The 17,359-nt window shown below is 35.6% G+C and overlaps 1 protein-coding gene across 6 annotated transcripts in view; it reads right to left on the minus strand.

The window, feature by feature from the left end:
* Window positions 1-4,493: 4,493 nt before the first annotated feature.
* Window positions 4,494-17,359, minus strand: part of slc20a2 (solute carrier family 20 member 2) — a 42,479-nt gene continuing 29,613 nt past the window's right edge. For 4 of the 6 annotated variants that reach the window (XM_056237553.1, XM_056237551.1, XM_056237555.1 and 1 more), the window contains exons 9-11: window positions 15,793-15,978; window positions 9,938-10,022; window positions 4,494-5,014 (exon numbers count right to left, since the gene is read on the minus strand). In XM_056237553.1, the coding sequence (XP_056093528.1) occupies window positions 4,850-5,014; window positions 9,938-10,022; window positions 15,793-15,978 (436 nt within the window). In that variant the 3' untranslated portion in view covers window positions 4,494-4,849. Of the gene's footprint in view, window positions 5,015-8,357; window positions 8,443-9,937; window positions 10,023-15,792; window positions 15,979-17,359 lie in introns of all 6 variants that reach the window. The other 2 variants (XM_056237552.1, XM_056237556.1) reach the window with 2 other exon arrangements.

A 17,359-nucleotide genomic window follows, 5' to 3' on the forward strand; every position in this document is an offset into this window, starting at 1 on the left:
ACAGACTTTCCCTGAAAGAGTCTTCGGATAGATCAGTCCGACCCTCTTTATTACTAACCCCCATCATTGGACACTTTTGTTTGAAGAATTAATCATGGCTGTCGAATATGTCTGTACATAGGATATTTCTACATTATCATTGGTAAAAGAAAAACATTGTATCCACGCTTTCAGACAATGACAATGTCAAGATTTATCAGGCTCAAATTATGAAATTTGGTTTCAATGGTTTGGAGGGACATGAAGAATCATTTTCACACATGAATAGGCACCTCTGAGTATTGTCAGACTTTACGGAGTGCTTTTTACACCCCTTGATGGAAATAAATGTTGTGATTTCCATGCATACATTTTTGACAATGCAAGAGTCAAGCAATCTGTAAAGTCTACTCCTGCACATCTCAAAGACTTTCAATGAATTTAGTGTTTGGAGGTGCCTATTCAAGTGTAAAAAAAATGATTCTTCATGCTATCTCCCAACCATTCTTTCAGTTTGAGCCTGATGGATCTTGACATTGTCATCCTGGAATATGGCCATGATGTGTCTTCCTACATGGTTGTTTAAGAAATGAAAGGTTTGGGTTAGAAGAACTATTTCCAGACATATAACATGCTAGAAACATAATAATCACTGCAATAATGATCCGATCATAGACACTTAAGCATTTGCCAATTTTAATCCAAACAGCAACTTTTTCTTTTTTTTTTGTCCGGGCAGTGTATGTCCATCCATATTAAGCTGGGTTGAGAATAAAGCATTCTAAGACAGCAAACAAAAATCACACACTTCAACTTCAAAACATCAACCAACAAATTAAAACAGGACATCGGAAGATTGTTATTCTTTGTAATTTTAATTCCCATAATTGAATTAGTTAAAATGCAGACAACTTGCACAAAAAAAGTTCCAAAAAGAAAGAATACAGCAATACAGTACATATGCAGATAAGGGTTCTTTTTTAAATCTAAAAGCCCTGTCTTCAGATGGTTCCAGACAGTTAACAGCATAGCATTCACTTCATCATGGAAATAGAGACGGCACAGCAGGCAATCAGCAGGCCAGCAGAGGATTGGGCTACATTCTATTTTCAATTGCAGATAAGAACATGGAAACTTAAACTCTATTAGTACACTACGGGAGAACGTCACTATAGGCTGCCAAGGACAGTTATGAAACCTTTTGTTATCACACCGGTTGAGGATATGATATGATGATTTTGTTTGTGCAACTCCTACCTAGTGATTTCTTTGGATATGTCCAATTATAAAATGTCCATCAAAAAAAGCACAAAATGGCACTGAAGTGTTTGATTAGCATAGTAGTGGCTAAAATGCCATTCTTTGAATATGTAACTCAGAACCAACTCTGTGGCCAAACTACTGCAGCCCAATGTTCAATTACACAAATACCTGAACGCAGACAATTTCTCACATTTCCCGTGTTGCACAAGGGATGCTATAGTACGGAGCCCCTAAAGGGACATGGTGACAGAAAAAAATATGAGATGGGAGGAAAAATTATGTCAATGCTTTTGCGTTCTCTTGTGAAATGTTTGACCTCCCCGAGAAACTTTGCATTCGCTCTCAAAACTGTTGAGTTCTTTGCAAGCGAGCGCAAAGTTTCTTGGGGAAACGCAAAAGCATTGAAATATATGTTTTCCATCACCATATCGCTTCAGGGGTTTCGTACTATAGTGGGAATTAGTGTAAATGGCTTTTAAATAAACTACTTTCTTGATAGAGCAACAGTTGGAAGAGAATTTAATTGAGAAATTGAGTTAAAGTCAATTTTTATAGCAAATTACCTAGATGAAATAACATTTGGTTTAATGTTTGAAAGCAACTAAATCACCCCCTTTAGGCAACACAAGAGTGCATGTGTGCTGGTCAAACCCAGAGCGTCTGCATTCGTGTACTAGTGTAAAGTGTTTCTGGCTTTTTATTTTTACTGCGCATGTGAATGATTTCGCTGGTGTGCCGCTATAAAACTAACCAAGTCGTAGCAGAAAGGTTGATTATATCGCCAGTTTGACGCAAAATGTCAGATGCAGGTTAGTAAAACTTTTCGCTGTGCCCCTGCCTGACTCTCAACGTTGGTAACGCCACTGCTGGTGAAGGTCCGATTGACCACAGTCTGGCAGCTCAATATTGCATTTCAGGGAAACAAAATTACAAAGGTATTCAACCTTACTTCTCAAAAAATAATCATGAAAAACTGTTGAATTTTAACAACTCACAACCTCTCTCTCACGCAAGGGAGAGAGATGTCCCTGGGCAAGAAAAAACAATGGATATATGGAACCAATCCACATTACTAACCCCTGTCTTACTCTTTTGCACTAAAATCATCTTTAAGAAAATGTCCAGTGGTATTCAGCACTGCATTTTCTTATAATAGTTACTGGTACTTCCACATAACCGCTGCTCAGGAGCCCAGTCTACTCTCCATGTAAGAAGTCGCCACCTAGGTAAAACTTATATATGTAGAAAAATATAGTTTAATGAAATTTATATATCTATTCATTTCTTTTTTCTTTTTTTTTATCTTATCTTATCCACCATGTAAAGTTGTGAACTACAAGTAGCAGTGTGAGTAACACAGGATCATGATGGATCACACTGCTAAAACACAAAATGACATGAAACACCTTTGCACTATGCCTGGTTATTTCATATTTAATTTGTGATTAATAGTTAGTTGATTGGCATATTTAGGCAACTGCAATGAGTTATTCTACAATATGATTACAATGTAAACACCACAGTACTGAAGTTACTGTATCCAACAAACGGTAAAGCACAACATTACAAGGCAAATGGCCATTTAAGCATAGATTTGTTCTTGATGAAAAATAAAAACAAAATTAATACACACACACACACACACACACACACACACACACACAAAGAAACAGCAACACTTTGCATTGGTTATAAGCCACACGTTTGTACAGTTTCCAAATCAGGTGACTATCCCGAGGCAGATTAAAATGGTGTCTGACAAACATCTAAGCTCAGTTCAGCTGATATAGCATGGTCATTTTTTGGACGGAAATCATGAGACTTTTTGGTTTCTTGTGGTGTCAGGGCCACAAATAGGTTGTTACATCTTGACCTGATGTTAAACAAGTTCCTCTTCTGATAAAGCTCAATGTGATATCAGTACTGAAGGCTTTATCAGTGAGGCTGAATCAAGTAGCTGGATGCTGATATGAGATTCACCAATAGCCAGACCCAGCATCTAATACTGCCTCTCCAAAAACCATCTATGTGAACTGGTTAAATCTACGTTTGTGTGTTTGTGCTGGTTTTATGGGTTCACCCAAGGGCCCGTTAGGGGATTTTGGCTGTTTCGGCACATACAGGCTTTTATATTGGCATCATCCATTGGGCTCGAAGAACATTTTCTACTAGGGCTAGACAGAACTACTAGCATCCTTTATATACTTTCCGCAATACAGAGATAAACTGATCTCTTTTGTTTGGAAATCATTTAGATTGTTGTAATTACAAACACTGTCAAAGAGTTTGCCAATTAAACTTGACCATCAGAATCTTTGGCTATTTTCCAAAAAGGGAATCAAATCAAATGAGTTCAAATCACCTATTGATATGTATGGATGGATTAAAAAAAGTTTACATTTAATAACTCAGATATGCTCCTTTATCCCCTCGTTAAGTTTTAATATCTTTAAAACGATGGTGAATTCCTAATATTTCACTGACATGGGAATCTTCTAGGTTAGTAAAGTGGTAAATCATTTATTTGGAAGCTATTCTTGATATACCCTGACAGGATTATGAATGTAGCGTCTTGTCATAGGAAAGTAAATCTTTAATATTTGATCATTTTCATATGCTTGGAAGAGCATACGTTTCATGCAACTACCAAACCTGGTCTAAAGTCTCCTTATATGTAACAATATAAGACCTCGAAATAAGACATAACTAAAAATCTAAAATCCAAAGCTGAATATATACACAGTAGAAATTATAGTAGTATACATAGTTCAAAACATGATTTTGTCTTCACACCTTTGTTAAAAAAAAAAAAAAAAAGGTCTGAATGGTAACATATCGAAAAATAAATACACCAATAAAAGAACAGGGAATTCTTGCACATTATCCACTAGAAAAATGATTAATCTTATAATATGTCATGTATTATGAGATAGCACAGTTTTGTCACTTGTCTTTTATGTGGCATAGAGGGTTGACTGAGGTATGATTTTAGCAGGTTTTGAACAGCAGGATGCTTCTCAGTGTCATTTACGCAGAAGTTTGATGTTTCAGCGAATGGCAATAAAGGTGCGGTTATAACACACCACACATGGCATATTTCAAAACATTACATTTAGAGGCCCAGGAATAGTTAACTATATTTTGTGCCAATATACTGTGAATTGTGCCATAAAAGTCCCGTTTCTTTGTGTACTGATATTTTATGTGAGATTGGCAATTGCAACGGCTACGAATGCACTGAGTTTGTGCACATCTGTCCAGTTCTGTCTACTCCTTTTGAACATGTAGGACCACAGATGTACAACAACTATTTTTTGGAACTTTGAAAATGTACCATTTCATATCACTGAGTCAAAGACCTTGCGGTTTATGGTAACATTTCAACGAAACAATAGAAAAATGAAACGGAAATAAATACTCTTGACAAGATTAAGGATATTTAAGTCAAAGGATTCTGGACGCTTTTCCAGGCAGCATTTGAAGACTCTCCCTACCCTCTGGTTGTCCCCTTATATCATGATATTTCATTTTTTTTCTGTTTCTGTCTCTGTTTGATTTTTTCATCATTACCCTCCTATACCTCCTTCTCTCTTCTCCATTTCCCGTCTCAGACGTAAGGCAGGATGCCGTAGACGAACAGGGCCATGACAGCAGCGCTGAAGAGGCCTGCTAGAGGGACAGTGACAAACCAGGCCAGGAAGATGTTCCGGAAGAGACGCCAGTCTACAGCCTTCTTAGAGCGGATCCAGCCCACGGCCACCACTGAGCCCACCTGCACCCACAGCAGAGGCAAAATCAGCAGTAGCACGATACACAAACATGAAATGAAAGCAATAAAACATGGATTTCATCTTTCAGATGGGGAACTAGGGATACAATATCTACGGAATGTATTTTGTTATTCCTGAAGGCTTTTTAAAGACCCCATGAAATCACAATCGTAGTTTTATGTCCTGTTGAATCAGGATGTTAGATGGATGCACATTAAAGTGTTCACCCCATTATTATTAGCGCTGGGAAATTGAGACATCTTGTTGTTAACAGACTGAAACATATCAAGATATAATTTATATCAATATAACAATATTCACTATACAGAAATGATGTTTAAAGGCATAGTTCGCCCAAAACAGAAAATTCTGTCATCATTTACTCACTCTCATGTCATTCCAAATAGGTAAGACTTTCGTTCATTTTTGAAACACAAATGCAGATATTTTTGTCAAACGCTCAGCATGTTTGTCACTTCAACCATGCACGTATAAAAATACATCATAAAAGTAATCCATATGAATCAAGCAATTTAATCCAAGCCTTCTGAAGGTACATGATTGTTTTATATGATGAACAGATTTAAATTAGGTTACATTTTGTTTTATTCATATATAAATTTGGTTAGTTCAATTATATTTTAATTGGGTTTTACGTGCGTACACCTACCAACACCAGTTGCCACGATGTTTGGAATGACTTATCGTGAGAGGAAAACAATGTCATTTTAGTCGCATAACATCGGTTAATGGAAACGCCGTCATTTAGCAATAGTTTTTTAATCGACATTTAGCAATTATCGCAAAAGTTCTGCACAAATCTGTAATGGAAACCAGGCTTGTCTTTAGCAAACTGAATGTTCAGAAAGCCAGCGAAAATTATTACCATATGGACCACATTTTATATCGCCACCACGAATGTATAGGGAATATTTGATATATCGCACAATTATATTATAGAGAGCATTTTACCAAACAAAAAGTTTTGGCAAAAGCTCTGACTAGCCAATACATGGCTTCAAAGCTAACAGACATGAGCTAAAAGCAAGAAAACTCCAATTTTGATTTCATAGGGTCATGTCTCCTGAATGCATTGACATAGCACAATTAATAATCAAATCCATGTATTTTGTTAAGTACTGGGGGGCAGTGGTTAGTTAGAGGACACAAAGAACCACATGGTTTGAAATGAAGCTTTCTTTTCCTTTATAAAACTCTGGGTCAATCCTCAGTAAATTACAATTAATGTAATTTAATTTAGTGCTTTTAACAAAGCCATTATTCTGCGCTGCATTAGCCATGTTCTCCTTTTGCTTGAAAGGTAAAGTCATGTCATGTCCTGCCTACCACAGGGCAGCGGGAGGAGTAACATTTCCATACATGCTGTGTGACTCAGGGGTGCTGGTGACAGGTGTTGTGCTAGATACAAGAGCGATCTGGCTGTTCTTATACGGTCATTGTAACCGAAGCCTCCGTCACAGGGGGGACTAAATCTGGAGCAAAAGTCAACCCAAAGTCAACAACAGAGAATAAAAGACTTCAGGCCTTTAATTCTCCCATGACTTTCTTCAACATTTAAACCCCTTGAACTACGCAAACTTCATGTAAGATGTAACCTGTGGGCCATGCAACTAATCCACGAATTCAAGACAAGTATCATGATCTTTCTGTGAATTTGGTGGTATCATTTGTTTAGCAATTTTTTGAGGCTTTAATTTATATACACCTGATGAAGATGAGACTCCTCCACAGCTGACAAGTGTTTGTTCTGGTTTCAAAATGATGCAGTATAGGTGGCTTTACTGCACACAACTCAACGTGAACGGCCTGGCCTGCCAATTCATATTTTGGATGCTATGACACAAACACATTCCCAACAGTAATGCTGATAATTCGAATACCCAAACTAGGGCTGTCAATCGATTAAAAAAAAGAAAAGAAAAATTATAATAAACTTTATTAGAAATAAAACATTAAAGAAATAACATTTAAAAAATGTGCTTAACCCCATAATGGGTAACAGGGTTGATAAAACTAAACTGAGCTGCTAGTCAATAGCAGTGTTATTGTTAACTTAAAACTAAAACTCATTTTCTGTAAATAAAATATAAATATTAGATGAAAAGCTTAAACTTAAACATTTCTAAAGAAAAAAAAAAGGAAAAAACGAATAAAAATGACAAAAGCACACAAATTACTAAAACAATCTAAAATGAAAATGAAAATTGAAAAAATTTCAAATTAAAAATAAATTAAAAATATTATTAATACAAACAATAAGATAAATACTACAATAGTTTATAAATAATAGTAAAATAACACTGGTCAGTAGGGGCTAGATAGTTTGAGGCCAAATGTTGTTTATATAATTTCCATACATTCTGCATTTAAATTGTCGCATATAGTCGCAAACTGTTGGATATAGAGTTGGGTATCGGGTTGAATTTAAGCGATTCTGATCCTGCTTATCGATTCCCAGTTTCGATTCCAGTAAGGTAAAAAACATTAAGTCGAACTTTTTGTTGCAGCAGATTTCCATGAACAAAAATAATCAGCCTAAAGAACCCTCACATTTTTCTATGGTTTTAACAAAAATAAAAGCCATGAAAGTTGTTTGAAAATGATGGCGACTTTTCAAAAACACTGGCAGGGGAAAAGAGTTAACGTTAAATTGACAGCGTTAATCCAAACTGTTAACATGTTAAATTGACAGCCCTAATCCAAATTAGCCTCAATCCAGTTTTTAAAGCACTGGAAAGATTTTACAAGATGTTTATAAATCTGAATAGAGTTCATGGAGTAGAATGAAGCCAAACATGCTTAAAGCCCTTGAATTACAAAGCATCCCAGAGCCCCAACAAAAAGCACACGCAAGAGAATAGAGAATACATAGAGGTCAGCTCATGTCCACTCCAGGGATTTGTAGCAACAATAAGTAAATAGGCTCATTTTTGTTTTGATTTTTGACTATAGGCGAAGTTGCTGGACTGTCAAGTTTTGGCTGACTGTGAACAGTTCAGGCTGTTGACCTATGGTAATGAGGAAACATTAACTACTTTTAAATGGCATCACTGCAAGTGACATGGTGTTGTTAACACGTTTAGTGTCTCAACTACAATGTATGCACTACACAGTAACTTTAAAAAACAAAGACTTTGATTACTACCTTTTCTTTAAAACAACTTAGTAGATGAAAAAAGAATGAATCAAAAAAGTGAATCAAAGCTGCAATCATGGAGTGACATGTTTTGCAGAGGTGAGCACTGATTGGCTGTTCGGTGATTATGCTAGTGAAGCTATGGGGTGGAGTTTAGCACTACCAAAGCTTCACTACTATACCAATACCTTGCAGTGGGTGGAGCTTATAGGAACGCCCACATTTGAGGCAACAAGCACGGTTAGAGCGCTCATTACTTCAATGCAAAATCCACTGTGACAAAGACAAACAACAGATAAAATGTAAGAGACAGGCATAGCATGGAGCAAGACACCAGTGGCCCCGAGCATACGTGGACAAATACACAGCGACATGCCATGAGACAGATGAGGAGGGGACAAAGAGATGATGTGGTGAAGCATCACTTAAACACAAATCTGTGAAGAGAAGACAGAGTTATTTCATTCTGTATGCACCAAGGCCACATGTGAGAGGAGAGGGAGTACTCGTCTTCATTTCTAAAGGGTTTGAGAGAGCCGTCTCTTAGCCTTGATGAGAGGGTTCATTGTCCCAGGATTGACATCAGTGTGCACTAAAGTTGATTTATAACCATCAGAAACAGTGACTAAGCCAATGAAATCAGTAACTGGATGACTCACATCAGAGAACCTAGGATGCCTGCAAGAGTACCGGTAATCATGATTAAAAAGAAATGCAACAAACGTCAGTGTGCTTGACCTTCAGAAAATGTTGCTCATCCACTTCAGGTGGTAAAACAACATATTATATGAGATGCTTTATTTTATATTTGTATATACGTTTCGGAGAATTTTTTTCAACCTGTTACTAAAACGTAGTTAATTTTGTTATGTCTAACCATGCATATTTATGTGATTTATAAAAGAAAAAATTTATTTCATAATTTAAACTAATAATTTAAATAAGAATAAGACAATGTTTGTTGGTAGTTATTGACCAAGTTATTTCAGTATTATTTATACACTATTATAGTATTTATTTTTATATTTTCAGCTGTCATTTTAATTTTAGTTTAAGTTTTAGCCATGTTATTACATGCTTTTGTTTTTGAATTTTTATTTCTGTTTTAGTTTGTCAATTTAGCATTTCAACTTGAGTTAGTTCCAGAGACAAAATTTCTAATATTAAAGTTTAAAGTCTATTTTTAATAACAACACTGATTATTGATCAGCTTATATTATAAACTATATTTTTACATAAATAAAAGAAATGTATTGAAACAAATTCTCCTTACAGTACCTTAACTTTAATAACAGGGTACAATGGAGGAATGCAAATCAACAATAAAAGTCTAATTTATTATGTCTTAGTGTAGTATATATTTATTATTTATTATGAATTAATTATGCTTGTGGTAATTAAAGCTAAATAAGAATTTTCTAAAATGAATTTAATTTGTAAAATTGTATCATTGTGTGATTTTAAATGTTAATATACACAGGATTAATTTTGAAACTCCTACAACTCATACCATGTTCATTTTATCATATGTTATCTAATTTTTCTAAGTACATGTGACATGTGCGTTTATTGCAGCTGGACAGCACCCTATTTTATAGGGTGTCAAGTGTTGCTGTTCATCATTATTTGTGATTCACAACAGCATCATATGCTGAAAGCTGTTTTCGGCAGCTCTTGTTCCCTGTACAAACAGACAGCTCCCTCCTCTCTCCGGTGGCGTGCACACAATAACCCGAGGGGGCCAGCTGGGGTCTGACCCGATCTTTACCTTGCAGTGTGTCGTACTGATTGGAAGTCCGATATTGGACGCCAAAACAACAGTGAGCGCAGAGGCCAGCTCAATAGTGAATCCACTGCGGGGGGAGGGCAACAGAACACAACTTTATACAGTTACACCTGCAGTTAAACCAGTTATGACAATGCATGCCACTGAGAAAGGCTGGTACACACGTACAGCACGCAGGTCTAGAGGAGCAGAAACATTTTAACAGACGTGCAAGAAGACCACGAGGAGATGAAGGTGGTGTAGTAACAAGAAAACAGGGTTGACAGGTTTTCTGACAGTATTTGCCTATGAAATGTGTGGGTGAGAGAGAGTAAACGTGTGTGTATGCATGCAGGTGGAAACAGCAGCAGCCTTGTGGTGATTATGGTTGTGCTGAAATTGTGCTAATAAACTCTCCTGTGGCCTCTTAAAACACACACAGACAGCAGGAACACGTGGGTAAAGATAAGCACTGTGCACAAACAAGCAGACAAACCATCCACAAAATCATGCAAACCCATCTAAACAGCAAGTTTTGAAATAATGCATATTGCATGAAGTTCACTATCTCCTTACATTATCCCCAGGGTAAAGTGCCCCTATTATGCTCTTTCGGATATTACCTGCCATGCAGTGTGCGCTACAGCTGTTCGTGAATGTAAAAGGTCTGAGAAGTTTCAAAGAGCAAATAAATGGAGTCATTGTCTCCCAAAAGAAAGAACCTATTCTGCCTGAAACGTGTCATCAGTAATTACGGTCTTAAATCCTGCACAAATCTATTTAGGTTTGTAACAAATTTGCATAATGCCAGCCTATGGTCTTCATTGTCTACCCAGGAACCACAATCTACTTTGATCTGCACTCAAACACAACTGTAATAGATTTAACAGAGACTTTTTATGTAGTTTCACTGTAAAATACTGTTAGTGTACAGATTTTGGAAGGAAAAAAAAAAACGGTGAAAAATCGTAAATTGACATTTCCAGAATTCCCTATGTGACACTTGACACTTTAAGTCCCGTAAAACCTAAAAGGTTGCTACCATATTTTTTAAGGTAATACACTTGCAACCACAGCTGCCGTTTTTACTGTAAATTTAGGGGAGGGGTTCAGTGTGCAGTTGTAGCTTCGTGTTATCAATAGGTAGAGAAGATGCTGTTTGCAAAAGCAAATCCACTTTGCATACACTTCCAAAGCATAAGAACTCGCACTCAAATTGATATATGGCTGTGTATACAAATGCTGAAATTTAGATATGGTAATGGGCATTTCGTTTCTGACACGTGCTGTAAGCGGTAGACCAATGGCAGATGGCAGACTGGGCCATCTGACCAATCAGAGCAGAGTGGGTTCACGAAAAGAAGAGGCTTTATTGAACCGTTTCAGACACTGAGAAAAGAGGTGATGCTGCAATGTATATTATGAGAAAATAAAAGTGTTTTTTTGACCTTGGATGCATGTAAACCCATTGAAGGAGACCTCCAAAACAAAATTATGAACCTTTTAAATAGCATAATAGGGACACTAAAAAAAAAAAAAAACATTCTTCCTGTCAACAAACATTAAAGCCAAGGAGCAACCTGACAGATGCTGAGGTCATGCTGATTGTTATTTTTGTGAGCTATGCGAGGGAACATGGCTGGGAACATGGCCACCTGATCCACACTCACTTAGTATAGACTGGATTGTCATATAGAGTGACACCTTCAGTGTGAAACAACTACAGTCACCAACACACGTTTCCAGAAACTGCTAATTTGCGAGTATATCAATATAATTTACAAATAATAAGATTTTAATTCTAAAAATGACACAATCCCAATTAAGTTTAATGAATTTTCTTTTTTGTTAAAGTTTGTTGTAACTATAATTTTTGAATGAACGATGCTATATGCTATAATGCTACATAATTAGCAGCCATACTACATTATTCTACATTATTCATGCTACATTATATTCAAGTTCAATGTAAATCAATGGGATTTTTTTTTCACTAAAATTTCTGCCACTTAAAATATTAGAGAGAAAAAGGTAGAAAATGTAATAACAGATAATTTGATATAGAAAAAAAACAAAACAATGTGCCATGAAATGATTCAGTTTTAATTGCATCCAAGGCAGTGTTATTTTTAGTATCATTGACATACTATTATGGTTTTTATTTTATATTTTCTTTTTGAATTTTTAATTCAAGTTTTAGTTTATTTGTTTTTTTAATATGTCCATTTAGTTTATATTAATTTGTACACATTTTTATTTTCAGTATTTTTTGGTACATCAAGTTAAGCAAGATGAAAATGAGAAATATTTCCTTGGCAACTAGCTGAAATAAAATAGGTTTCAGTTTATAAAGTTTATTTTATTTGAAACCTATTTTATTTCAAGTAACAAGTTTTTTTTTTTTTTATGGTTTCAGTTTTAGTTAACTACAATAATTACTACAGTAACTACACCGGCCTGATCTAAGAAAATAATGTAAGTGATGATGGTTATACAGTATTGACAATAAAAAAATGTCATGTTCACGGTAGCGAGATTCTCGTGGAGAACCAATAATGCATAATTAAAATAATTTCTAAATGTAATACTTTAAACATATCATACACTATTTTGGAGCTTAGATGTTATTAGTAAGTAGTAGTCAACAGAAAAATATTATTAAATTGAAATAATTTGCCTAGTTTCAAAGCCATTTAAAATCATCTCTGGTTTCGGTTTTCGGCAGAATGTGTCCAGGAAATTTATGTTTTGACCAAGTTACATTTCAGTGTATAGTAATCACAATTTCTTAATAAGCATCCTTATAAAAAATTTCTCAAAACAATGATGAGATTTTTTTATAGGGTAAAATCTCTTGTTCTTATTATGAACTGGAGGTAATTTGTTTTTGACAGTTTGTCTTGTTACTATGAGAACGCAAGGTCGCTGAGGCCGTGTGCACAAGTGTCTTGCTAAATTTAGCAAACCCAGGCCGTTCTGAGTGAAGGGTGTAAAACAGTGACCGCTCTCTTTAAACTGCCTTTATTCTAAAGTGTGTTTAAAATGTAAAATTACGGTCATTCTGCGGTGATATTTAACCGGATTTGTGGTGGCAGCACAAAGAGGGATTGAGGGCAAGTACCCAAACGAGAGAGGAGAAAAGCCGATATACAGAACTAATCTAGCAAGATTTCAATATCAGATAAACTGTTGTGACCCTGCTGCCAAAGCACATGCTCCGTTTCTGTAGTCTACAATTACACCCTTCAGCACTGCTTTAGGACCAAGAGGAAGGTTTCAATTCTGTCAGATTTTTACACCAAAACTGGTCCTCCCCATCCGCTATTTTCCACTTGCTACAGGTAAAGATGGACAGCTTTTGTATTGCCAGAAATAAATAAATTATGGAAAATTGGGTTTTTGGCATGGGTTTACCATAGGAGGACACTTACATTAAGCCTGCTGTATACTGTGCAATTTTCTGTCCTTTCTAATTGCTGCTTGTTAGAATACTTAATATAAAACCCAGTGAGATCCTGGGTGAAATTACAAAATGGCTTAAAGGGATAGTTCACCCAAAAGTGAAAAATACCCAATGATTTACTCACCCTCAAGCCATCCTAGGTGTATATGACTTTCTTCTTTCAGACGAACCAAATCTGAGTTAGATTAAAAAAATATCCTGGCTCTTCCCAGCTTTATAATGGCAGTGAATGGAGGATGAGATTTTGAATCCCAAAAAAGTAGGGCTGTCAACTTTAGTCGTTTAGTCGACTAATCGTTCGATGCCGTCTTGGTCGACTGACATTCTTATTGGTCGACCAGTTGCATTTTTTTATTTTTTTTACCAATAGAAAGAAATTTTCAATGGTTTACTCCTTGATTTTTATTCCTTTTATAAGCAGTTATATATTACTGTATTCTAAATATAATTAGCCTATGGTTTATCTCCAACTTTAAATGCTTTAATTTAGGCTATTTTGTAACAGCGCCACAGTTTAGCGCACACACGTAGAACACTCGGTTCGCACCTGTGGCTGGCTGTGCTGCTGCTTCGTGCTCAGTAAGGGATATAGGTAGTTTAGCTGTATTCATTCAGTTAGAATGCTACTTGTTTCGGTTTTTATGTTTTTATACACTTTATGTTTTTATCTCGATGCGGGGTGGACGCACTTGGAAAAAAAAGAGCGCGTCGCACCGCGACCGCGTTGCTTCCATCATGAGCGCGCACACCGCGCGCCTTCATTTGAAATCGAACTTGAGCGCGCAAAAGACGTGAGCAGTCCCTTTAACGGCTTTATCATGCTGACTCAATAGATTGTGTTTTCTTGATATGTTTTTGTTTTTATTTGTACACTTGACGTATTTGAAAATAGCCTAAATAATGTAACAAAACGAAAATAAACCTATATGCGGTCCTACAATACAGCCTATTATTATTAGGATTGTTTTTTAGGCTCTCTGGGTTTTCTGTGTGTTTGTTTTAAAACTCCTAGATCGGCTGGACAAAAGTTAACCCATAGCTTTGAAAGTAAAGAAAAATATACAGCCTGTATAAACGAGAGCTTTTGTTAGGATGTTTCATTATGTGGCAGATAGCAGTTATATTGTGGCTGTTACTATAGACCTAGGACAGTGCTCCTCACTTTTTGCAGTTAAAAAAAATCACTTAATTTTCAAAGAATTGTATTATTATAGTTTTATGTATTTTTGATGTTTTTTTCGTTGTTGTTTTATAAATGCTCTATGACAATTGTTAAAAAATGTTCAATCAAAACATCGCGTCTTTTTTTTTTTTTTTTTTTGTCGACTAATCGTTGCGCAGGACAAGACTTTGGTCGACTAAGGATTTCTTTGGTTGACTACAGCCCTAAAAAGCACATCCATCCATCATTAAAGTAATCCATACGGCTCCAGGGGTCTAAAAGTCTAAAACGAGAATTTTTAAAGAGAAATGTTGGAGGATTTCGATATAAGAGAAGAGGAGTTTAAGTTTGTTGCCCGGGTCAGGGGTTACTCTTTTGGCGCAAATCGACTTGCGTAGGCCGTCTGTCGGAAGCTAGTTATTTTAGTTTATAAAGTTTTAAATATGGATTTTTTTCTTACACAAACGCATCGCTTCAGAAGGTTTTTATCAACCCCCCGGAGCCGTATGGATTACTTTAAATATGGTAGGATGTGCTTTTTTGGGATTCAAAATCTCATCCTCCATTCACTGTCATCAGGGCCGGCAGATAAAGAACCAATGTAGGAGAATAGTTATGCGCAAACAGCGGGAAACTCTGTGTAATTGTGAAGTGTGTGCATGTCAAAAAATCTATTGACATATAAACATGCACATCAACCCGAGCATTTTATTTAGTGTTCATGCAAACACTACGTTTGGACTCATCAATCGGAATAAATTCAGTCCGATTGAAACAAAAGGTGTGCATGTAAACATGTCACAAGATTGTTTGAATTTGGCAGAGATTTCGATTGAGCACCAATATTGTCGCAAATTGGATTATTCCAAGACAATAGAAGAGTTTGCAGCAGCCAAAGCAAGAAAGGTCCTCTTTTAAATGGTAAGTCAACTGTATTAATTCATCTTAAGTCAACAGTATGTGATATATATGAGATATGTGATAAATTGCATTTTTTCTCTTAAAAATTTGAACGTAGGGGGCGGCATATTCCTATTTTGCCCAGAGCTCTGGATTGTCTTCCCCCGGCCCTGACTAAATCATGGGGTAATTACAATTTTTGGGTGACCTGTCCCTTTAGGAAGACTTCTTACACCGCTGGATTAACCATCACATCTGCATGCAACAGAAGCACACACACACACCAATCATCATGCACAAACGTCATGCTCTCTGCCAAAAAGCAGATCTCACCTGGAGGGGGTGATGGGAGTGAGGTCTTTGCCCATTGTCTGAATGACACGTCGACCCCAAACCCACAATCCAGCACAGATTCCCAAGCCGCCATAGAACAGCAGCCAGATCGGTGTGGCCGCTTCCTGCATCACCCCACCCTGGTCGTAAATCAGCCACAGGGCCACCAAAGGACCAATTGCATTACTGCAGAAAAGACAAAACAAACATGTTCACATGTGAAAATTACTACAATGAGGATACAAACTGTATGGAGATCAAGTCATGTGGTCTTTAAATCAACATATTGCTTTAACTCTGCTTAATCATGATTACTTTTTTTAGTTAAGTTTTAATTAAGTGCCTACAGTTCAAGTTTGGGTAGGTAAGATTTTTGTAACATTATTGTGATTGCTGTCACTTGATTAATTTAATGTGTCTTTCATCTTCTTCTACAGCATCATAATATTTTGTGCTAGCAGAAGGGGTCATATTTTATAATTTTTTAGAATTTGCCCCCCAAAACTAGTAATAATTCAAAATTATATGAATGCACAAAGAAATATAATTGACAACTACTATTATTAGTACTACATTTCCAGTTTTTATATGTATATATACATACACACAGTACAGGTCAAAAGTTTAGAAACATTCATTTTTTTAATGTTTTTGAAAAAAGTCTTATGCTCATCAAGAAAATAAATAAAAAAATACTACAGAAAAAAGTAATATTGTGTAATATACAATGTGAAATAATGGTTTTCTATTTTAATACACTGTAAAATCTGTGATGCAAAGCTGAATTTTAATCAGCCATTATTCCAGTCTTCAGTATCACATTATCCTTCAGAAATAATTTTAATATGCTGATTTATTAATTTGGAAACAGTTTGTGCTTTTTTTTAATAATCTGTGATACTTTTCCCATGATTCTTTGATGAATAAAAGTTTAAAAAAGAACGGCATTTATTTAAAATAAAAGTCTTTTGTAACAATATACACTACCGTTCAAAAGTTTGGAGTCAGTCATTTCTTTCTTTTTTTTATGTAATACTTTTATTCAGCAAGGATGTGTTAAATTGATAAAAAAGCAAGATTTATATTGTTAGAAAGGATTTTGAATAAATTATGTTCTTTGACTTTTTATTCATCAATGAATCCTTAAAGTATCACTTATAAAAAAAATATTAAGAAGCACAACTGTTTCCAAAATTGATGATATCGGAGTATCAAATCAGCATATTAGAATGATTTCTGAATGATCATGTGACACTAAAGACTGGAGTAATGGCTGATGAAAACTTAGCTTTGCATCACAGAATTAAATTCTATTTTAAAGTATATTAAAATAGAAAACCATTATTTTAAATTATAATAATATTTCACAATATTACATTTTTTTTCTGTATTTTTGATTAAAAAAATGCAGGCTTGATGAGCATAAGAGACTTCTTTCAAAAACATTAAAAATAGTAATGTTTCCAAACTTTTGACCGGTACTCTCTCTATATAAGATGTTAACTGTTTAAGTTATTAAGCAGCTGAAGTTAGCCTGAACACATTGCCACATCTCACGTCTTAACAG

This window comes from Rhinichthys klamathensis, unplaced genomic scaffold (assembly GCF_029890125.1).
Source record: "Rhinichthys klamathensis goyatoka isolate OS25496 unplaced genomic scaffold, OSU_Roscu_1.1 h1tg000487l_1, whole genome shotgun sequence".
Lineage (NCBI taxonomy): Eukaryota > Metazoa > Chordata > Actinopteri > Cypriniformes > Leuciscidae > Rhinichthys > Rhinichthys klamathensis.